General features: G+C 30.9%; 3 protein-coding genes across 7 annotated transcripts; 1 reads left to right on the top strand and 2 right to left on the bottom strand.

The window, feature by feature from the left end:
• Positions 1–7: 7 nt before the first annotated feature.
• Positions 8–8,336, top strand: LOC100815284 (guanosine nucleotide diphosphate dissociation inhibitor At5g09550). 4 transcript variants are annotated; one of them, XM_006584900.3, is made up of 14 exons: positions 37–119; positions 1,790–1,839; positions 2,538–2,600; positions 2,726–2,809; positions 3,411–3,518; positions 3,642–3,814; positions 4,203–4,314; positions 5,037–5,117; positions 5,192–5,254; positions 5,713–5,814; positions 5,983–6,107; positions 6,890–7,100; positions 7,779–7,853; positions 8,096–8,336. In XM_006584900.3, exons 1-14 carry the CDS (start codon positions 65–67, stop codon positions 8,147–8,149), a joined length of 1,356 nt encoding a protein of 451 aa, XP_006584963.1. In that variant the 5' UTR covers positions 37–64; the 3' UTR covers positions 8,150–8,336. The 4 variants fall into 4 exon arrangements, with proteins under 4 accessions (XP_006584964.1, XP_006584963.1, XP_003531017.1 ...); XM_006584901.3 differs by lacking the exon at positions 1,790–1,839 and having other exon boundaries at positions 8–119; XM_003530969.5 differs by lacking the exon at positions 37–119 and having other exon boundaries at positions 1,386–1,839.
• Positions 8,337–8,983: 647 nt separating this feature from the next.
• On the bottom strand, positions 8,984–12,430 carry LOC100814758 (ycf20-like protein-like). Its single transcript, NM_001254213.2, is given in 3 exon segments — positions 8,984–9,642; positions 9,757–9,970; positions 12,143–12,430. Coding segments are annotated over 2 exon segments (624 nt in total). The 5' UTR covers positions 9,936–9,970; positions 12,143–12,430; the 3' UTR covers positions 8,984–9,197.
• A 1,807-nt stretch (positions 12,431–14,237) lies between these two features.
• Positions 14,238–19,012, bottom strand: LOC100306208 (uncharacterized). 2 transcript variants are annotated; one of them, XM_006584425.4, is made up of 7 exons: positions 18,646–19,012; positions 18,464–18,559; positions 18,334–18,374; positions 17,246–17,363; positions 16,643–16,723; positions 15,970–16,066; positions 14,238–14,578 (listed from the first exon to the last, which is right to left on the bottom strand). In XM_006584425.4, the coding sequence occupies exons 1-6, from the start codon at positions 18,838–18,840 to the stop codon at positions 16,010–16,012; spliced, it is 588 nt and encodes a 195-aa protein (XP_006584488.1). In that variant the 5' UTR covers positions 18,841–19,012; the 3' UTR covers positions 14,238–14,578; positions 15,970–16,009. The 2 variants fall into 2 exon arrangements, with proteins under 2 accessions (XP_006584488.1, NP_001235433.2); NM_001248504.2 differs by lacking the exon at positions 14,238–14,578 and having other exon boundaries at positions 15,738–16,066; positions 18,646–18,933.
• Positions 19,013–24,178: the final 5,166 nt, after the last annotated feature.

Raw genomic sequence — 24,178 nt, 5'->3', positions numbered from 1 at the left:
TGAATTTCTTTTTGTTGTTTTTGGTTGAAAGGAGAAAATAACAGGGAGTTCAATTAATGGAAGGATGGAGAAGGGAGGAAAAAAAATTCAATGCGGGCAAATATGGAGAGTAATAATAGGTATTAAACAATTTAATTAAATTCAGAATATAAACGTAGTAAAAATAATAATAAAATTATCACATTATCATTTAATGAATGAAAAAATTATTTTAGATTCATTCTCAAACATAGATGATTAAATTGAGACTTTTAAGCAAAATAATATGATCAAATTGAGACTTTTCCTTCCCTAGTCAGCATGCCTTATAGTACGTCCAAAAGTATAAAAAAAATAAAATCAATGGCCTCAATTTATAATTTCACCAATTAAGCAGCGAGATGTGATAAATTGGACTATAAAACTATTAGTTGGATATATGGTATATATATTTTTTATTTGTAGTAATTGAAACCAGACATTAATCGGGAGATTTACAATAATATTTGTTAAAGGGAGTCTTGATCGAGTAGAATATGTAAGTGTCATAAATTTTTTTATATTATATTCAACTTTTATGGATAAAAAAAATTAAGAAATTTATAATAATTCCTTTATCATATTCAATCAATTAATTTAGATCTCATTGTTTTTTATTTAATTTAATTTAAGGTATATTGTAACTTTAACTAAAGTCTAAAAATGAATATAATAGTATTTCTGTATCAGTCAAAAAAATAATATATAGTATTTTGTAATCCTTTCCCTTAATAAAAAAAAAGTGACTATGTTTTATTATGAATAATCAAAATTACAATATATATATATATATATATATATATATATATATATATATATATATATATATATATATATATATATATATATAATATTTTATATTTTTATGAAGTCGTGTAAGTAGTCTTAAATCTTTAAAACTCAGAAGAAGAAGAAATCTTTAATCTTTAACATCCAAATGGATTTGAATGTTGAATTGCGACACACTCTCGGGAAAGCTAATGAAGATATCTTCCTCAACCAGTCTCAACTTTATCCTTTTATGCTTGGAGACATTATGAGAGTCATGCATCTTAATTAGATCCTAGTTGTTTCTGTTTTCGTTTTTGTTTTTTTGCCTTTCTTTCTGAATGTATCAAAATAGATAAAATTTAACATCCATATTATATTAACTTAATTGTATATTTTAACATTCAACTATTATTATTTCAGAAATTTAGTACTCAAGTTTTAAATTCTTACACATTTTACCGAAGATGTGTCACTAAAAAAAGTTAAAAACCAATGTTTTATGATATAAAATGCACAAAAGTAAAAAACAAAAACACAAATTAAAAATTTAAATAATAAAATTAAAAAATATATGCGATAAAATTTGCAAAATGGTGATAGTTAAATAGAAAAATGTGCAATTAAATCTATTATATATCAGAAATCAAAATTATTATTATTATTTGATTTTAAAATAAATAAATAAATAGCATTAAGATATGGTTCCATAACAGAAAACACGTGTATGCATTGTGAGAGAGAGTTATTTTGGGGTCAGTCTCGTTACTTGGCGCTAAAGACGTGTTCTGCTTCAAATCTCTTTGACAAATACACAGAAACGTAGACGCTTAAACACAACCCTCCCTCGTTCCTCTCATCTCATATCATCAAATTCAAAAGCTCTTTTCCTTCCTTTTGTGTCTTCATTTCATTTCAATCTCTTTTTTGTTTATTATTCTCTGAAACTCGATCAATCAATCCACTATGGATGAAGAGTACGATGTAATTGTGTTGGGCACAGGTCTCAAGGAATGCATCCTCAGTGGCCTTCTCTCAGTTGATGGCCTCAAGGTTGTTTTTCTATTTAGTTGGACTTTTTCTCTAACACTTCTTTTCTTAATGTTAGATTGGTTTTCTATTTGGTTGTACATGTATCATTTAAGAATGTCGTGTTTTCATTCATTGATTTTAAGAATCTGTTTTCCAATTATATATTGGGAAAAAATGTTATACTTTTATTCAAGAAAGTGAATCAATATATAGGAAAAAAAAGTTAATACTCTTCAAATTATTAGAAGATGAGATAAACTAGTTTATGAAAGTTCTAGCGGAAAACAAAAACAGTAGAAATATCACAAGCTCTGATTAAAAAAAAATAGAAGTAGAATATGACAAAGAAAAAGGACTTTGCTGATCAAAATGAGAATTTAGTTTTGGATAGAGTTTGATGAGATCATTGAGCTGTAGAATTAATTGCATAGTCATATTTGGCCAAGTAATTTATGTAATATTTATTAATATCAATTATGTATTACTTATATAATATTTTGACTTATTTTTATTTAAAAAATATAACATTTCTATTTTATCATTTCAGTTCTTATACTGATAAATATACTGTGTTTTAATTTATAAAAAAAAAACTTATGATGTGTTTTAACTTCTTCCGGAGAGATTAAAATCATATAATTTCAATAATTTTTAAAGACTATGAATGAATAAATTTTAAATACAAGTAATTTGACTATATTACTATCCACTTGAATCAGGTGTTGCACATGGATAGAAATGACTACTATGGAGGGGCTTCTACATCTCTCAATCTTACACAGGTCACTCACTTATGCAGATTTGCAATAGAAGCATGTAAAATATCACCTTTTCATTTTATTTTTGTTTTCTTTTCATGCTAAAACCTCATTTTTCGTTGTTTTTTTTTTCTTCTTCTGGTGTTTAGCTATGGAAGCGATTTAGGGGAGATGACACACCGGCAGAGAACTTGGGATCCAGCAGAGAATACAATGTTGATATGATACCTAAGGTAACTGCTCTCATATGTCTTGACCTGTGGATCAACATAAAACTAGAAAAGTATATACATTTTGTAGTTGAAAGTTGAAGGTTGAAACATTGATGCATGTTGTATTGTATCTCTACATTATGAATTCCTACTCTTGTTTGTTCTTATTTAAATTTACCTTCTAAATTTTGGTAGGCAATAGGCCCGTGCTAATTATGTGTCAATATTTATTGGTTCTTGCTCTTGAGTTTTTATTTTTTATCAGCAAATGTTAATTAATAGTTTTTTGTTAGCAAGAGGGATCGAATCTGTGATCTTTCTTTCCTTGTTTTCTTTCTTAACAATCCAAGCAACTTCATATCTCCATTCTTGCTCTTAAGTGTTAGGCTATGTAGACCAAATTCTTAGGTCGGTTTCTTTTTTAGCGTACAACTTGTGTAAAACAATCTTCAATGTGGAAAAACCAAGAAAGTTGCCTTGAGTTCTCTTCCATGCATCAAATGGCTTTTATTTTTGCCTTTTCTCGGATTCTCCATCATATGGACTCTACTTTTTACTTATACAGTTTCCATTTTTCTATTAATTTATGACAAAAACCAACTTTTCATCTATTTTTTTGTAGTTTATGATGGCCAATGGAGCTTTGGTCCGTGTTCTGATTCACACAAATGTTACAAAGTATTTGAACTTTAAAGCTGTAGATGGAAGCTTTGTGTATAACAAGGGAAAGGTAGGCAGCATATTCACCATGTTCTTTATTTCTTTTGTACACAATTGCTACTTTTTTTATATTGCAAACTTAAATTTCACAAAACCTCTTGCATATTGACATAATATCTTTATTTATTTTTAGATTTACAAAGTTCCAGCAACAGATGTTGAAGCACTGAAGTCACCATTAATGGGACTGTTTGAGAAGCGCCGTGCTCGAAAGTTCTTCATTTATGTCCAAGATTATGAAACAAATGATCCCAAATCTCACGAAGGACTAGATTTAAACCAAGTTACAGCAAGGCAGCTGATTTCGTATGTATTTTAATTCCTTTCTTTTCCTCTCTCATTACTTGATTTTGCATCCCTTTAAATTTGATTTCAATCACTGTAAACAAAAAGAAATGATACTATGGTCTATGAATTTATCTTTTACAAAATGAAGTTTTATCATCAGATAGAAAATTTGAGCACATTATACTTTGTATGGCATTAATGATACAGGAGAAAACAAGATGAGATGTTACTAAGATATATTTTTAATTTACGTCTATTTTGTATGGCATTAATTTAGATTTTGCAGCACTTGGTCAATCTATATACCCTTGTTCCTATAGAAAGCTGCACATGATTTTAATCTAGTTTAATATTAGTTTTGATTAAATCAACTTTACTACATGTTCATTGCTTTCTCCAAATGTAGGAAATATGGATTGGAAGATGATACAGTTGACTTTATTGGTCATGCCTTGGCACTTCATCGTGATGATAATTACTTGGATGAGCCAGCCAAGGATTTTGTAGACAGAGTTAAGGTACTTATTTACAAATTATTCCGTAAGCTTTTGTACAGTACCAAAACTATAATCATATGCCACCTGAATATAGATCTCAAAGTCAATTGCTGTTTACTTGAGATGGTGTAAATATATGAAAAATATCAGAGATACGTAGTTGAAATCAGAGAGCCACTAATCAATATGATCTTATAATTCTTATTTCTGAAGGACTTAAAAGTCCTAGAAGTTACATGGATTTTCTTTCTTAGTCTTTATAAATGCATGAAAAATAGTAAGAGTTGTGACCAAAGGATGCATCGAATTTCTTCTATGTCAAACACATTTCAGTTTCTATTTGTCGGTGCCTTCATTACATTGAACTAATACACCTTGTCTTGGTACCATAGAAGCACCCTAAAGACTAGCGAGGATAAATGATTATTGATTTGTACCCGAAACTAAATCCTTAATGCATTATGTTATAACGACAACACCATTGACAGAGAGAAAACTAGATGATAGTTAAAAAGCTTCTACTATGAGTCAGAATTTACCATCTGCAATGCCACCATAAATATCAGTTTAAATGTGTCGCTATCCTGTTTCTGCTCCATACGGTCGTTTAGTACTGTATACGATTTATCTTCCTCGTGGAAATTTTTGTCATGTGCATTTTAGTTTATTACATTGATATTTTGCATACATAGCATCACTTGTTAAACATTATTAGCGTGTAATCTGTTGTTTGCTTGGTACAGATTTATGCGGAGTCCCTAGCACGCTTTCAAGGAGGTTCACCTTACATATATCCACTCTATGGACTGGGAGAGTTGCCTCAGGTTCTCTATATCTATTTCCTTTTTAAACTTGGAAAACTTCAGGAACTAACTTTGGTTTCATTTATTTCCTTAAGGCATTTGCACGTCTGAGTGCTGTGTATGGTGGAACTTACATGCTGAACAAACCAGAATGCAAGGTAAGTTTGTGAAGATACTTTCTATATTCAGGAAAATAAGTTGCACTGTGATTACTTGTGGTAGGAAACTTGTATCTTGTGGAAGATACTTATATTAAGTGTTCCTTAACCAATACTTTTTCTGGTCTCAAATATAAGAAGAAATTTTTCTTGGTCACAAATATAAGAAAATTTCAATTAACTTTACCTTATTTAATACTATTAATTTTAAAATAACCTTCATTTAATTGAGGTGTTAGTTTCAATGACTCTTTCTTATCATTGATACTAAGTTCCAATGAAGGATAAGAAAAAAAATAATTTTTAATTGAACTTAATGCAATCAAATGTGGTTAACTAACTTTCATAGCTAGTGTGACATTTTTTTTTTATATTTGAGAGCAGAGGGAGTATATGTAAAGTTACTCCCAAGTCCCTTCCTCTATATTTCACTTCACATTTAATCTTGTGGTGCACAGGTGGAATTTGACGAAAATGGGAAAGCCATTGGTGTGACTTCAGAAGGAGAAACAGCCAAATGCAAGAAAATTGTGTGTGATCCATCGTATCTGTCTGATAAGGTTAGATTTCTATGATTACAAGGACTGTGAGCTAGGTTTTCTCAAGTGTTCTATTTAGTTATTGGACATCATAGTTTACAATTACATGAATATCTAAAAGTCTAAAAACATGAATTGCAGCAAAGAGTGATCTTCACTCCATCTGACACTATTTTATTCATCCCACAGGTTCAGAAGGTTGGAAAGGTTGCTCGTGCAATATGTATTATGAGTCATCCTATTCCAGACACCAAAGACTCTCACTCAGCGCAAGTCATTCTGCCACAGAAGCAGCTTGGTCGCAAGTCAGATATGTAAGTTTTCTTTGATCTACTGCGATGCTTTCACATTTTACTAAATGCACATGAAAAGAACAAACCATAAGCAAATGCACAAAGGAACAGACATTTCCTGTGAGGGGCTGTCAAATCCTGCAATTAGTTGTTTGTCTTTTCCTCTTAAAGAAAAAATGTCTTGTTCAGGTTCTTGAGGAAAAGAGATTGGAATCCTTGTAGAACCAAACTTGGCTTACTTTAAATACATGACTGTTGAGTGTTGAGCTTTGTAATCACAGAAAGTGTTTGTAACGGACAGATATTATTTTGTTATATGGCAAAATTGCTTATAAAATGGAAAGTTCAATTCAAATTACAATTTTAAAAATCCCAAAAGCAAAGGAAAAAAAAATGGTTTCCTGTGCCAGGGGAGAAGAACTACTGACTAACAATGCATTGTTATCCATTAATTTGGTTCAGTTATGACTTAGAAATTATGAAATTAAAGAGTAGAAGAATGGACTTTGGCCTTGTTCGATTAGCTTCTAACTTTTGGGAGTTTTTAAATGTAAAACTGTTCTATTAATATTTTTTCAAGGCAAGAATGTAGAGTTATTGTTAAGTATGCAAATGCTTATATGGAAGTTAGGTGAAAGAATTGAGGTGTATTAGTTGATTTTAACTTGTGCAACAAGTTTGATTCATTATATTTTGTTTTCCAGAGTACTTGTTGAGAAGTGGATTCAAACTAACTCTTACATGTGAATATTCTTTCTTCCAACTTTGTAGGTTATGTTTGCTCATTTCCCTTGGTATTGCAGGTATCTCTTCTGCTGCTCTTATGCTCACAATGTAGCAGCCAAAGGAAAATATATTGCTTTTGTTACAACAGAAGCAGAGACTGACAACCCTGAGGTGGAATTGAAGCCTGGTATTGACCTTCTTGGACCTGTAGATGAGATATTCTATGACACTTATGACAGGTTTGAACCCTGCAATGATCATGAAGCTGATGGTTGCTTCATCTCTACAGTAAGTATTGAGTAGAATCTCTGATATGCATATTTTATTTTTCTTTTGTTGTTTTCTTATTTCCTAACCATTGTGAAGTGGCACTGGCATGTTTATAATATATATATATATATATATATATATATATATAAAGAGAGAGAGAGAGAGAGAGAGAGAGAGATAGCACTGGCACAACAATGCATTAAAAAGTTGCTTGTCTTATTTGATTGATGTAAAATATCCAAAGTCTATCACTAATGAACAGGGGCAGGATATGAGGTAAGAAAGAAGAATGAAATATTCCTCTGGTTTAAATAAAGTAATTAAGATCTCATGTTATGTAAGGTTCACAACTTAGAAACCTAAGGTTGGCTATGATTTTAAAATTGGAGAAAACTTAGATACAATACCTTATGTGTTGTTTTTCTATTCTCCAGTCAGAATTGGAGTTTTACTTCAGTAATTTGCATAATCCTTTAATGCTATTATTACGTGGATTATGGAGGTAAAACTCCAATTTTGTTTGTAGAGCAACACAAACACCTAAAATACTGTATCTAAGTTTTGTCCTAATTTTATGTAAAAAAAAAAAGTTCTCTGTTTTCCTTCATGATAAATATGAAATCTTATCTCACTTCTTTCCTCGTTATTTTTATTTTCAAAAATCAGTTGAAATAACCCGAAATTAAATCCTTGCAGAGCTATGATGCTACCACACACTTTGAAACCACAGTAAAAGATGTGGTTGAGCTGTACAGTAAGATCACTGGAAAGGTACATCTCTACTTGTTCCAAGTTCCAACCTTCGCATAACATAGAATTTCTATATCTTCTGTGAATCTGAATAGGATGATTTTCCATATTTTCTTGGAACTCCTGCATCTGCATGCACGGAAACATTTATGCTCTAAATATAATGTTTCCTAAATAGAATATCATATCAAAGGGGAGGAAAAGGGAATGAAGTCTGGATTTTTTTTTCTTGATCATAACATCTTTTTCTTCATTTGTTTCAGGTTCTTGATCTTTCGGTGGACTTGAGTGCTGCAAGTGCTGCAACTGAAGAATGAGATTGCTTGAAATTATAAAACAAGCCCCAGTTTTGAAAGAAAGCTTTATTTATTTATTTAATTTCATATGCTTGTGTTTTTAGATGATTGAATGGGAAGAGAACACATCCTTGTTCCTTTTGCTCGATGGAATTTTTATGTACCATTTATGACTGCATTCTTTAATTCAGACAAACTGTTTATTAGTCAATATAATTGTTGTGATCATTTTCCTTCCATCTCTAAATCCATTTTTTAGCATATTAGTTAAAAGGATGTGATTGTGACATACCGTTAGATCATGGTAAAAATAAGACGGTAATGTGCAGTAATAATTTACCTTCCAAGAAAACTATATAGATTTTATGCATCAAGCTTATGCATTGAAAGTCATGGATTTTATGCATCAAGCTTATTTGTTTTAAAATCATAGATTAGTCATTTGTCTATTTATTCATTGAAAATTGATAGTAAGAGCTTTATTAACATAATACTTTCGCACAAAAATCATGTTCAGTTATATAATCGATTGAAGTTTAGCAAAGGCATCATGCGATCTTCAATATTCTAGTTTCCAATCAGGTCACCAGGAATTGAATCCTAAAATTTCGTACTGTTGCTTCACATTGCATAAAATAAAACTTACCAGCACTACTTCAATGAATCAATAGCATCTGCTCACATAAATTAAGAAAAAACAAATATAGAGATACTACTTATACTACTTTGTACTTATAACCCTGCATTAGTATAATTTAAGTAGCTCCAGTGACTCCCAATAAATTTTTTCCCTTTTCAACAGTGAAACTCAGCCACCAGTACAAATTTACAAACAAATGAATATAACAGTTTCTCTTTCACCAAGCACATGCAAAATGGTGCACCGTGCACAGAGCCATAAAGTCATTAAACAATCGTCATATATACTATTCACATATTACAATTACATGTACACCACTATAAGATAGCAATAGAAGAAGACCACGGTCAAAATTATGGCTTAGCAGAGTTTTATGACATACATCAAAAAATTGAAAAGAGAAAGCAAGAAGCACAAGATTTTGAGTTCTTAGCTGCCTAACTTAAAAGCATCTACAAAGAGACCTAAACATATGCCAGCTTTCCAGTAGTTCACCAGCACTAGAAAAGACTGCAACCTCCCAGTCTTCTCAGTAGGCGGCTTTCTATATATTAGCATGCCGATCCCCTCAATTGCAGCTACCACAACACCAGCAACCAGAACATCCCAGTCACCAGTTTGTCCAAGGATTGTAGCTAGTGCATTTGCCGTGTAGAAACCCAAAAGTAGCAGGAATACTTTCAAAGGGATATTCTTTCTAGCTGCGTTCAGCTTTTCTAGAAGTTGTCTGCCACCCGCACTCAGTATCCTACCCAATCGAGTACCACCAAGATTGGAACTGGCTTCGTTGAAGCTTTGTTGGTCACCATTTCCAGACACTCCACCTGTGTTCAAGGCAAAAGCTATTTTCCACCCAGCTCTTCTTCCCAAGAAACTGAACCAAGGTAATGAAAAACAATTGATATTGCATCATTGCATGGAAATAAACTGATGAAAAATCACCATAATCTTGGACCAAGGGACAAAATATTAGAATAAGTTCAATTACCAGCTCTGAGAAAAAGGTGAAGACTTTGTGCCATTTAGAGTTAGCCTGTTAAAATTTGTCTCACAGCAACAACAGTGGATTCTGGAAGTTGCAAGGGCTATACATGAATTTTCAGAGCTTTTATAATCTGTAATTGATAATCTCCATTTCAGAATCGTAGATCCCATTTGACAAGCCATGGATTAAGAAGATATAGTGCTCTCAGGCTCCTAATCTGCACAGGTTCGAAATCTCAAGAAGTTATATGCCGAGCTTCATATAATGAATGCATCAACCATTGAACCACAAATCAACATGAGTTAAAACTTAAAACTAGAATGTATTGGATGAGTTTTAAGGCATAATACTGAGAGGGTTGAGATTGGCAATCAGACCTCTTGACTTTTATTAATGGTGGTTATAAAACAAGGAAATTGCATATAAAAAAATCATGTACATAGAAAATGACGGAACTTCTAAGGGGCCAGAGGAACCTAAAAATATCTTTGCATTTTTTTTTTAATTACTAATATGACACACTAACTCTTTTTTTAATTGCTATATATGTTACACTAAAACCGCCTATGGGCTCATAGTCAGCCCCTAGCCCAGGTAAAGGAAAAGATTTGAGTTAGGCTCCTTGACAACCAACATAAAACTTGCCAAAACCTCAACTATGGATCACTCACAACAGATTCATACTAATACTAGGCTGTTACTCGGAAGTAATGCATTGTATGGCTCAAACACAGTGTTAAATGAGCTAGTCAATGTATCAGCGTTCAGATGCAGTGTTAAATGAACAAGGTCCTCACATTTTTCTGTATCGATGTAAGTAAAGAAGCTAGTTCAAGAATGCTTGATTAAGTTTAGTCCTTTGATTATTGATACTTTGACAAGTCTTTAGAGATGGTGAACGTCATCAGAAGGAGAAGAACTAACATCATTTATCTTCAAGAAACTAAATGGGCTGGAGAAAAAACTGAGCTAGACAATACAAGGATTAAACTTTGGTATGCCATAAAGGTTAGAAGAAAGAATGGAGTGGGTATATTGTGGACAGGAATTGGAAGAAAAATGTGGTGGATGTATAATGGATAGGGGACAAAATCTTATCTTTAAACTTAATGGTTAATGGTTACACAAGAGACTATCAATATCATCAGTGTTTATGCACCACAAGTCCACAAGTAGGATAAGAAGCACTTTTGAAATAAATGTTTTGGGAGGATTTGGCCGGGTTGGTTCAAGGCATTGAACAAGAAGAGATTCTCATAGGCAGTGATCAACAAAGCACTATCATCTTGTATATTTATCATGACAGAAGCAAAAACTTAGGAGAATAATTGTTGCAGGTTTCTACAATTCAGAAGATTGTCTAGGTTTCAAGAGGACTGTTGTGATAGTCTTAGATTAGTACTGAGTATAACGAGAGGATAATTAGGAATCATCATGTTTACAGGTGGTCAGGTTTCAACTTTTAAGTTAGCAAAATCAATGTGCATTATATAATTTTCTAAACTTTAAAGTATTGAAATTTCTAAGTCCAAAACTGTATCTAGATTCTGGATCATCTTATGAATGATGAGATGTTTGCATTTGTTTTTGTAAGCTCAAGTGCAGATTATGAAGATAAGCTAAAAAAAAAAATCGCAAACACATAAGCAGTTCACTTCAGGATATGTTATTGTAAAACAGTTACAAGCATAGTTTATTTGAAAGCACACTTACATATGAGAACTTTTAGAAACTGCCAATACGAGGCAAGTGAATAGTTTATAAACAGTCTGGAAGCATTCAACAATTAAGTGAATAAAATAGAAAAGAAAGCAAGCAACCCCAGTTCCTTAAATCCAGTTGGGTAAAAACATGCATTTAGTTACACAAAATTCCCATGCAGCGATGTAAATAGAGTGGAATAAAACGTGGCCTAGTCAAGAATTTGCAAAAGCCACAATTGAAAACAGTAATTACACGCAAAGAAACAACTATATTCACCCTAAAAAGCTCCTAAGGGTATGTATATCCACGCTCCATTAATTTAAGAGTACATCACAAACCAGTGATCTAAACCCACAACTAAAATTCAAGGGTAAGTATACAAGATACACCCGTGTGCACTTTAAAGGCAAACTGGAGGGGAGCTTTATCTATACTTAAGCATCAGTTGCTCAAGAAACAAAAAATATGTTAAAACAACAACAGTCAAGCCCCCTCTGTTGGACAGTAAAATGTTAAAGCAATTGCAGGCAATTTCAAGACCCCTGTGGATCCATCTACAGAAATTATGGTTGATTCTCTGTTATAGTGCAAACAGAATAACACGTTACTAAAAATCATGCAACATTACTTATTACTACCCAGAAAAAAAAAAATAGGTCAAATGAAGTAAAGAGGTTAGTGTTACCTTAATCAAGAGAACCCAGCAACACACGCACGTGAGCGGAGCCTGTAGAATCGCAAACAAAAACCTTTTCTTTATTATCCGATGCCACTCTCAATTCGGGTCAAACCACTTATCCGAACCGAACCACTGATATCGGGTCAGAGAAATCTGAATTTAAAAAAGAAACCCTGTTCAATCAAAATGCTGATATGATTTCATTGAATGAATATTTAAGAACCTTTAACCCATCATCCAGTTGAAGAGAAAACAATGAATGGAGGACGTGGATGCACTGCAAATAATGGGAGTATTTTCGATTACACTCTCTGGCCGTACATTCATCATATTCATGTTTTATTAATTCACCAAATTTTTTTTATCTTTTTATTATTAGAAGAGATTCAAACTCATAAAAAAAAATTCTTTAACCATTAAGTTAACTTTATAATTTTATTATTTCACCAATCTTATATAATAATTTAGTCTATGCTGTTTGATTAATTAATTTCAGCTCTGTTTCCACATTGCATGCGCTCAAACAGGAGAGGATAGATGTTGCCATTGCTTCCAAGTCACCAACTCAGCATCAGGTCAATGTTTGCTGCCGAGCTCTGTTGAGTTTTTTCAATCACAACTCTTTTTATATTAAAATAAATAAAATATACTAGTTTTTTTTTTCATGTCGTGGTTGTGCCATGTTTTTATCCTTCAAAAGGAGATTAACTAACTAATACTGTGACAAGTAAAATATACTGGCTTTGATTTCGTATACAAGAAGAAGAAAAATGTCTTGAGTGATGGTTTTAAATATCGACAAATTTTAGTTAATTTTAGTTCATAAAGAGACCATCTCCAAAGCATCCTTCATTGAATAGGGATTTAATTTCAATTTTTTTTATTCTTAATATCAAATTTCAACTGATAACAATTTAGAAAAATAACTTATATTTTAATTGAAATTAGTGTCTCTTAACCAACTTTTTAAGGTGGTATGAATTATTTTTTTCTTTCTTTCTTATATTTAAAACTGTCAACTTATTTCCAACAAATCTTAATATCTCTAATGACCTGCCTACATAAATCAGGATCTTTCTTTTCATTTTGAAAAATCAATAATCTCCTACACCTCCAATTTGCATACATCATTGAGCATAAAGCTGTGACATGCATGAGAAAGATATCTCTATTTTTTTTATTTTACTTTTTTTGCTTAGCCAAGAGGAAGCAGTGTTGCCAATTAGTTAAGTCACTATAATAGTATGCAATAAAATTTGAGCAAAATCACACTAAAGAAATAGGTGATCCCTGGTTCCTCAAAAGCATGACAGAAACAGCATCGAGTATATCTTGTTATTTGATAAGGACGAACCAAGGATAAAGCAATTAAAATTTGTGCTTTAGGTCCACCAGAAAAAAATATTTACTATTAGTATTTATAAAGTAAGAAAAAAAAGTCTCATATATTGATAAAAACATCACATATATTAGTTTCACATATATTAGTAAAAAGGTCCAACATATTTAAAGTAAAATATCTCTTGTAAAATTTGTTTTAGACCTGGCTTATGGTTGGGTGGGTCCTATTCTTGTAAGCCAAAGCCTAAAAGGAAACTCGAGGGAGAAGTTAAATTTGTGCCAAAACAGAATAGCCCTGTGATGTTTTACAAGAGATATCATGATAAAGAGAATATATTGCAGGGCAGTAAGAAAAGAAAACCCTGTGAATGTGATTGTCTTTAAAATCATTCAAAGTTCCTGTGTTGAATTTTGCGGATGAAACATTTACATACTACTCTTTTACGGTAAATGATTGTAATCAGGTTAATGTGTTGACCAAATTTAATTCATCTTTCTGATTGTTCAGGAAATATTTTACACCTGGAAGGACAAAACTGAGCATTTTCGGAGAATTCATTCAAAGACTGGGGTCCCCTTATAACTATATGCTCTTCTTTGACGACGACTATAATAACATTCCAGGGGTAATTAAGTGTGCGCCAGTCGATTTTTTTATATATTTTAATTTTCTTAAATTTTCTTGCCAATAATTGCTTCCACATTTTCAACTGGGTTCTTAATTGGACGGTTGGATTATATTAGTGTGAATTTTACCTTCTTTGGTCGGAAGAAGAATTATCAATTTATTATATATATGTAACATGATTTGTAGTGGCAATCACAGGCCTCATCAAGCATTTTGGTTACAAATGGGGTATATCTTGGAGCATTCAGAGAAGGCCTCACAAAATTTTCTCAAAACAGGAATGCATCAAAGAAGAACAAACAGAAAAGGCCCAACTAATACTCTCTGAAGGAATATACTCTCAGCGGTGATGCTGAAATTGAATATCGTACTGAAATTTCTCTATGTGCATTTATTCAGAGCCACATCGATTGACGATTTCAAATATGTTGCCTCTATTACTCCCAATTCCCAGGAGGAAAATTAAAGTGTACCTGGAGCATTTTTAATATGAAAATTAAATGTATATCTACTTTAATAAGAATCTCAATGCTAACAAAGCAAGCAAGCAGAAATGGATTACATAGTACTACGAGAAGCCAAATATGATACATAAGATTTAATGATTGATTGAGGCTGGGTGTTTATATTTCAACTGAGTAAACAAATATCCAGACAATTTGGTTTACTGTAAAAGTGCACAAATAAAGATGCATGTTTTTATCTTAGAATTTGATTTAGAGCTTAAGTCAAACTCACAAAATTGGCTATAAGAATTGCACAAACCTTATAAGGACTATATTGATCATATCTCTTATGTATGTGAGATTTCAACATTATCCATAGATGATTATCTATAAGACATGATTGAAAATTTCCAACGATTTCCCTTAAGGTAGAAATCCACTTTTTTCTCTTATTGGCACACTGCACTTTTCCCTCGTAGAATAGCTAAGGATAAAGTTATTAACAAGAAAATGCAATATGCATTTGTTCTTGAATTAAATTAAAGATGATTTTTTCAAGAGTATTTTCCTGTCGTGAGTTCAATTTTGAGATTCAAGCGTATGAAAGGAAAAAAATTGTTGGGAAGAACCTTCACTTTAGTTGATCACATGTTGAGAGATTAGTTTGGTACTTATTCAGTTAATAGGTTATAGGTACTCCAAGACAATAAAAAAGAACAAAAAAACTGAATGATAATGGCAACTCAACACAAAAATCTATAATCAGACTCTAATACCATTAAGGTTTTTTTTTTTTTTCCCTATCAATGTAATTATAAGAAATCCATACATGATTTTATTTAAATAAAAAGAAAATCTAAGAAATTTTAAAAAACTAACTTTTTTTATTTTTGTATTTTCATTTAATTATGATTTAATTATAATGTTGTTATATGTCAAATAAATATTATTTTTTATTACAAAGAAACAGTTTTTTTAGAAGATACAAATCTTATTTTGAAAAAATTCTCTCTTGTTTCAATGGGAAAAAAACGGTAAAAAAAATAGTTTCTTCACTTACTAAAGCCTTTAAAAACTCCCATCGGAGGAGACGCTCTTATTGTAGCATTAGTGAATTAATATGATATACGTTCAAAATACCTTGAACTAATCACAGAATCAAATTTTAACTTTTACAACAGAAACTGCTCTTACAAACTGAAGATTTAATTAAATATCGTCATTTATAATTGGATCCAAGCCTCTATAAAATCTGAGACAATTTTAAACATTATTTTATATATTTACAGAGACAGGCCGAATAGCCAACCTTTAATGGCCTACATCTAAGAACATAACCCAATATACAAAGAATGAACTAGCAATTCTGTAAGCATTACTAACATAAACAGAGATTCATAGGCTTGCAGTAGACTTACCTTCACTACAGATTAATTTCAGCACTACGTTCAAAATGTTTTAAACTCTCTCAGCAAGGAGTAGTTGTTCAAGTTCCTCTCTGCGGCGTTCCAACTCCTGGATGCGTCCATAAAAGCAAGTAAATAAAGCAGGTTTTCTTGATTAAAAAAAATGTATTGTCGACAAGATCAGCTGGAAATAAGAGTCTTAATCCTCTCGGTTAAGATTGAAAACAAGCCCATGCTATTGATCTTTGTATCCAATCTCCACCAATGATGATGTACATGAAAAGGAGAAGCACTATTGCAATATGACTACAACAATCTAACATGAAAAGATGCAAACCTCTCGTGCATTATTTATTTTGAGACTTAAGTTTTGAGTTAGATACAGTCCTTCACATTTTCAAATCATACAGTCACTGTTCACAGCCTTCCAGAATTTGAAAATACCAACATCCAATTCAGACTGATAATATTAATCCATCTTCAATTACCAGGATTGATATATCATAAGAAAATCTAAGATCTCTATAGCTCGTCAATATGTGAGTTTTTCCAATCATGCAAAGCATGCTACCAAGATCAAGCATCATGTCAAAATTAGATCCTCATTATGTCATTTGCAACAAAGGAACCACAAATAATAGACGTGAATCAGATTAAATCATAACATTTGAACATAGCAGCATACCTCTAGATCCTTGGTGGCTTGCTCTCTTGTAATCTCTTGCTTCTGGCGGGCACGTTTAAGAAAACCAATGCAAAGGATACCCTTCATGGAGGAGAGAAGAAATTAATACAATGAAAGCAAAAAGAATGTCAGCTTGTCATTCAATACCCAGAGTGAGAATAATCTATTAGAAAATCATTTTAACTGTGTCCAACAAGATGCATATCAAACACAGACAGTGGGGAATGGGAACTGAAATAAAATACCAAGTTTGTTGGGCAATAGAACACTATAAGCAAGTTAAGATATCCTAGAATGAAAAGTATTTAGGGAAAAAAATGATTTTGATTGTATAAGTCATATGACCAAGGAATTGTTTAAGTCATATGACCTCACTCTGATAATATTGTATAAACTACCCAATACTTTGCCAAGATGACAGAAAAAGAATAAATTTTTAAGTTAATATACTTGCATAAGGAATGGAAAGAAAAATCAAATTGTCCAGAATTATTATTATCTATAGCTATGAACATACTTTTTTTGTACATAACATTTAAATTGAATTAATAAAGAGTAAAGGCATTATATGACTAAATAGTTTGTTCTCTTCAATGATCTTACTGAAACAACATAAACAACACCACAGGCAAGTAGCAAATAACTTGCTATGCTCTGTAGAAGAAAAAGGTCCCTCCGGTCCCCAATATAGCCAGGAAATGCCCTTGTCATGACTGCAGCACTGCACAAACAAAACCACCATTCAGAAATCAAACAACAAAGTTTATGCATCATGAAGAAAACAAAAACCATACTAAATAGTTTACTTACAACATTTCGTTTTATTCTAAATACTAGTTCCCAATCCCAATTAACAACGCACTACGAGCATTTCCTAGTGGTCATTGCTTCCCTTACCCTATACCCTACGACATGCAATTAAACTAAGTAGCTAACACTATTTCTGTTTGAACTTTACAACTAAACATCTAACATTAAAACTGATTTTGCAGTTTTGCTAAGCATTGACCAAGGGCTCCAGTTAAGGAAAGAAAAAAGAGACATTTATGATGTGTTTAGATTAGATTCAATTTTCACACAATCAATTTCAATTCCATTTCTCCAGTCAAAGAAACAAATAGTTGTTACTTGCTTCCACTTTTTCAATTTTTCACCATTGTTTTAGGTGCCGAAATTGATTCTGGTAGCTATCCAAACACAATATTAGTAGTGTGTATTTAGTTAAGTAAGGAAAAGTATTTAATAACCCCCAAGGAGTTGGTTGCGTGAGCAAGATAGGGCTGGCATCTGAAAAATCATTTGAACCCCTACTTGTTTCCTTGGATAAGGTAAATGTGAATGCATTCTCTTTGAGCTCAGAAACTCTCTCTGCCTTAGATAGAGGCCATATTTCCTCCTAAATTTCATATTGAGATTTACCTTTAACTTTATTTTATAATAAAAATTTAAACATAAATCACATTATTCCAAAATCAATTTTAACCAAAATCAACTCCATTCAAAATCAATTTTGTCGAAACTCATCCAAACACGCACTTAATAAGGTACATTTTTTTATCCATATGCTAGGAACGCACTATTAACATTTTTTATCATGTGATTATGAGATCGCATGATTTAACAGATAAGTTAAATTAGAACGTAGTGGAAGTAAGCATCATAATTTAGAGAAAATCGAAAGGAACACGTACAAGATCTGCAGCATACCCCTGGCAGCCCAATACTCCAAAACCTGCTAAAGGAACATTCAATTTAGGTCACAAGTCATAACAGAGCACGCGAAACAGCACGTGAGTGTTAACAACTAAGCGAAAACGGAACCTTCGAGAACTTTATGATGAAACTCCATTCGGTCTCGGCGAGGACCACGAAAGCCGCTATAAGAACGGCGTAGCACCGGAATATGCCGTCGAAAATCTGAAACCAATAAATATTAGACGGTAACGGAAAGTGAGGAGCGGAGATCGAAGATTTGGAGAGAGAGAGAGAGAGAGAGATGTTACGTCAGATGCGTGTTTGAAGGAACGGACGGCGGAGAGGACATTGACGGCGATGCAGAGAATGGCGGCGAGAGAGGTGAGGAAGCTGAAGCATCTGCACGCTACCAGGAACGGGTCTGCTCTGTTTCTTATAGTGGTCGACGACGTGGTGGTGGTGGTGGCCGCGTTCTGTTCCACTACGTCGTCGTTTCGAGACATTTTGTGGATGAACGCTGGTTATTACTATCGGAGGTAACACAAGGTTGAGGGTGGAGAATGGGAACGGGAATCTTTTTTTTTAATCGCATTCGCTTTTGATTTTCTCTGCTTCGATATCTGTGTCTGAGTTTTCATTCCAGTGGGAAAACAACACGTGGCTGTTGAAACATTGGAATTAACCCTCTCTCACTCCTAAGAAATGCCTAAATAAATTGTTTTAGGGTTCTGATAAGTCTACTTGATTAAGAATTAAGAATTTAAAAATAATATTATTTAAGTAAGAATTAATTATTTAATTCATTAAAAATTAATTAATTTAGTTGATAGGGATAAATTTATTTTAAATTTATAATTATCATTAATATTTTTTTCTTTTTTAATAGGTTGTCTATATATTTTTTTTTCTGAAAAATATTTGTAGTTTAAAAACAAGTAATGCAAAAAACATTATAAATTCATCTTATAAAAAAGAATCAACATAATTTTAAATTTAGTTCTTATAAATAGGAACATGAGTAAATACTTTTAATTAAAATCACAAGAAAAAGTAAAATCAGTTATGAATAACTCAATTTATGCATCCTAGTAAAAATCTTTTTAGTTTTTAATCATTGACCCGAATAGAAATGACAATATATAGGATAGGATATTAAATAAGTAGGGTCAAATTATAAAAAATAAAATTAGTGGGTTCAATTATATAAATATAGATGAAATAAAATATAAAAATATAAAATTTTATTTATAAATTTAATGAATATTAAAAAATGAGGAGGTGCACATGCACCCCTCAAAGTCCACCACTCATATCCATCCTCATATTTATATTTGAAAAAAAATACTAATAATTAGTTTCATATCCACACATGATAATTTTAATCATTTTATATTTTTGTACTTGTTGAATAATTTATCATACATGATGATTTATCATTGAATCACAGTATAATCTTGGTTTACTCTTTGAGTACGTGATCTATCTTCAAAATATTTTTTAGTCATTTTTAATAACCAAAAGATTTATTCTAATTATATGATTTTTAAAATAATGAGGAATTCGGACATCTCACACATAAATTCATACTTGATCATATGCTTATGCGATGATTGTTATAAAAGTGAATAAATTTATGATAGAGAATAATTTTATATTTATGTAAACAACTCTGATAGAATAGATGGTATATATATTACAACAACAACTGGTCTCCACTAGTCCAGGTACATGAAAAAGTGCAAGCGAAGATTGAAAAGAAAAAAAAGCATGTGTAACAGAAGAAAATGAACAAGACATATGTGAAAAAAGATCACTTATTGAAAGCAACAATAACAATAGGGAACTGAATGAAAATGGAGAGTGAAGATGAGTGATTATTTATGGGCTTTTTTACCAATTGGGGGTAAAAAAATTCGGAATTTTTCATTCGGAAATATATTTAAAAAAATTATTCAAAATGAGGTAAGTCGTAATCGTTATTACGACTTTTAACTTCAGAAATCATAAATTTTTTTTATTTTTTTAACTGAAGTTGTAAAAATATTTACGACTTCAGTGTAAATATAACTTTTTTTACGATTTTAAAGTCGTATTTAAAATAAAAAACCAAAGTCGTATTTTATTTTACGATTTTAAAGTGGTAAAACTATCTTTTTTTTAAAACTTTTTGAGGTATACGACTTCAAAGTGGTAACTTCCTTTTCTTAAAAAAAACATTATTTTACTATTTGCAGTTTGTTTTTATTTTGTTAACCTTTTTTTTGTAATTTTTTTTTAAAATTTAATAATGTTTATGATTTTATTTTTTAAAAATAAAAAAGTTAAAAAAATATATTTAAATATATAATAAATAATATTAAGTTGATTTTATTCAAAATATTTAAAGTAAACTATATTAAAAATATATATAACATGTTTTAAATAATTAAAAATTAAAATAAAATAATAACATATCAAATAAAATCATAAAAAATATAATAATAAAATTAACTTAATATTACAAGTTATTTTAGTCATATACTTGTTTATATGGACAATTACTCTGATTATGTCATTCAATTCTACATAATGAGCATTTCTTAGGCCTATTTGAAATTGGTTCATCCATCTCATTATGTATTCGAGTAGTGGTCGACTTGCCTGATGTCTGTCGTCGTTTCGAAGGATCAGACATAAAATGCAGACCTAAATATTGAGGTCATGTGTCTTCAATTCCAAGGGAATGAAAATGATGTTGATAAACTTTGAAAATATTTTTCAACTTGTATACAGGGTCAACAAAGTCATCATAATTTAAATTGTAAAAAGCACACGCTGCAATTGCATGTGAGCAAGGTAGTCAAAGTGCTTGAAATTGTCTACAATCACACAACCATTCATTCAATTTGACCGTGCATGTCATTGCTCGTCGACCAAGTCACGTATTTGCAATTTCTTGAACCTCAAACTGCCATATTTCTCGAACATACATGCGAACATAATGTCAAGTAGCAATGTGTTGATTTTCTTGCATCATGACAAATTATTATATTATATATTTAAATATATTTTTTTAACTTTTTTATTTTTAAAAAATAAAATCGTAAACATTATTAAATTAAAAAAAACAAATTTACAAAAAAGTAATTCAACGTTGTCCAAATAATTTTCTTCTAATTATTGGTTTCGAATAGGGATTTTCGGTCCAATCAAATTACATGGAGAAATTATTTTAAAATTTAAAATTTATGCTCAAGATAATTTTTTATTAATTTACAGTACTTTGCTTTTTTACTAACTCTTAGTGTAATAGTTAATTAAAATTACCCCCTTACATGTTGTAAGTTATTTAATTTAAATTAAACTCAAGTTTTTTTTTAACCGATAAGACTCCAAAGTATGCTAGTGGCTAAAGGCTTGGAAGTGCATTTGTCCTCAAGGTCAATGATTAGGAGTGCTCTTATTACGTTTGAAATGCGTTTTCATCCAAAATTTATTTGGGCTAAGGTCAGATATGTGTTCATCTGATCCTGATCTGCACACCATTTCTAATCAAGATTATAACAAAAACAAATGTCTTTTTTTTTCCGTCATATCATGTATTAAAATTTTCTTTCCCTATAGTATATAAAATTCCAAATTTGTATATATTAGAACTTAAACCTGGTTCTAATTATTAAGTTTAATTTTATATTTAGTGTGTACATCCAAAAATATTTTAAATAAGATTAAAAATATTATTTCAACATCATAAGTGCAATATAATTATAGCATGCATAATTATATATAAAATTTAATTAGAACGTACTGAAAATATAATGTTTTCACATTATCATTATCATTAAATATTTTTTTACAATAATTCAAAAATATTGTCTGACTTTGATAAATTCTTGTATGATTTTTTAAAGATTACAATGATATTTTTTTTTTTATATTTTAGTATCTTGATAACTTATATCTATGTCAATATTGATAATTTAATTTGTCCGCTGCCTAGTGTGTTGGATCCCCGATTGGGCAAGGTTGGATTGACAAACACGTTAAAATCCACAATAATAAGTAATAAAATACTAGGTTTATTTTTTGTTATAATTAAAATAAAATTATATATGCACAGGTTTATTTTTGTTGTAATCGTAAATATTAATTAGTAGATGATGGTTAGGATGACTTTAGTTAGTATGGGGTGGCTTCCCTGGCGTAGGGGAAATAATAAATTGGATTTAGTAAATTAATTAATTAACCATAATAAGTAATAAATTAGGGAGTTGAATTAGTGAAAGCTTAAGATGGTGTAGGCATGATGAGCTTAGAAATATTAGTATATAAAAGGGCATGCATGCATGCAGTAGTCATTGGAATAATATCTAGAGAAGAAGCTATATAGCCATGGCCTCTAAGTGTGAAAGTTGGATGATTTTGGGTTTGTTGATTGCTATTTCGTTCTCAAGCATGCATATGGACATGGCATTCGCAGCAAGGAATCTCCTCCCCCAGACAAACTTTTCTGAGTGCGTGTATCTCCCGGTTCCCCCATTTTGTTTGAATGAGAAGCCTTTGTCAATGAATGACTTGCCTGACGTCTTCCCACCAAATATTCTTCCCATCCCCTAAAAAAAAGCACTTGGATTTCCATACATAAATAATCACTCGTCTCCACTCTCCATTTTCATTCAGTTCCCTATTGCTGTTGCTGCTTTCAATAAGTGATCTTTTTCACATATGTCTTGTTCATTTTCTTCTGTTACACATGCACTTTTTCATGTACCTGCACTAGTGGAGACCAGTCGCTTGTTATAATATATCTACCATCTATTCTATCATAGTTGTTTTTTTTTTTCTCTTCTTCTCTTTTACATAATTATAAAATTATCTTCTATCATAAATTACTTAACAAGTATAAGAATGATAAGTTTATTAACTTTTATAATAATTATTTTAAAAATTATAATAAGGGTGTGTGTGATGCATGTGTATATAAAGAAGAAGGATTATACTAGTAAACAAAGAGAAGAGAAAAGTGAAAAGAGAGAGAAAATTTTGAAATATAATAAAGGATATGATAAAGAAATAATTCCATAAAATAATATTGTATAAATTATTATAAGAATCATTATACATTTATCATATCTCTTTTAACAATCATATAATTAGAAAAATTCTATTACTTATTCAATCACTTTTTTTTGTCAAATTTTATTTAAGAGATAAGATTTTATTCTTTTGTACACTTTAAATTTTAAATATGGGCAAATGGGCTTTGTTGTGACCCATTTTTTTGAGTTAACCTTATTATAACGAGTTAATGATCAATTTATTAATTCCTAAATTTTTATTACTTTTTAATCTCTGGTAGTAAGAAAAACTCATATAAGTGTCCAAGATTTTTTAAAGTTTGATTTAAGTTTCTAAAATTAATCATTCTTTTCTCATTTTAGTTTCTAGTCTAAGAGCTTAAGTGATAATAACTTAAGTGATAATACTAATAATTTTATTGAGACCATGTTATTGAGATTCATAATCGTATCCTTCTCTCTTTTCACTTAATTATTTTATAATATAATTAATTAATATGCGTTAGTATTTTTAGAATCTTCTTGTTACGTAACATTTACGAAGTATTTCAATATGTCGTATCTTCGTAAATGTGTGGGCGTTGATGTGTGATGCAAAAGGAACATCACATGGCTTGCGAAAAATTTATAGGGTGCATGTCCAAAAACAAATAAATTAAAAGTTTTTTTTTCTCTATAAAATAAGCTTTAATTGGCGTGTTTGGCTATTAGTATAAGTACAGTATAGTAGTATAATGAAAATTAAAATACGTTTAGAATAAATAAAAATATTAATTATATTTCA

This window comes from Glycine max, chromosome 8 (assembly GCF_000004515.6).
Source record: "Glycine max cultivar Williams 82 chromosome 8, Glycine_max_v4.0, whole genome shotgun sequence".
NCBI lineage: Eukaryota > Viridiplantae > Streptophyta > Magnoliopsida > Fabales > Fabaceae > Glycine > Glycine max.
This window is presented reverse-complemented; position numbering and strand designations above follow the sequence as displayed.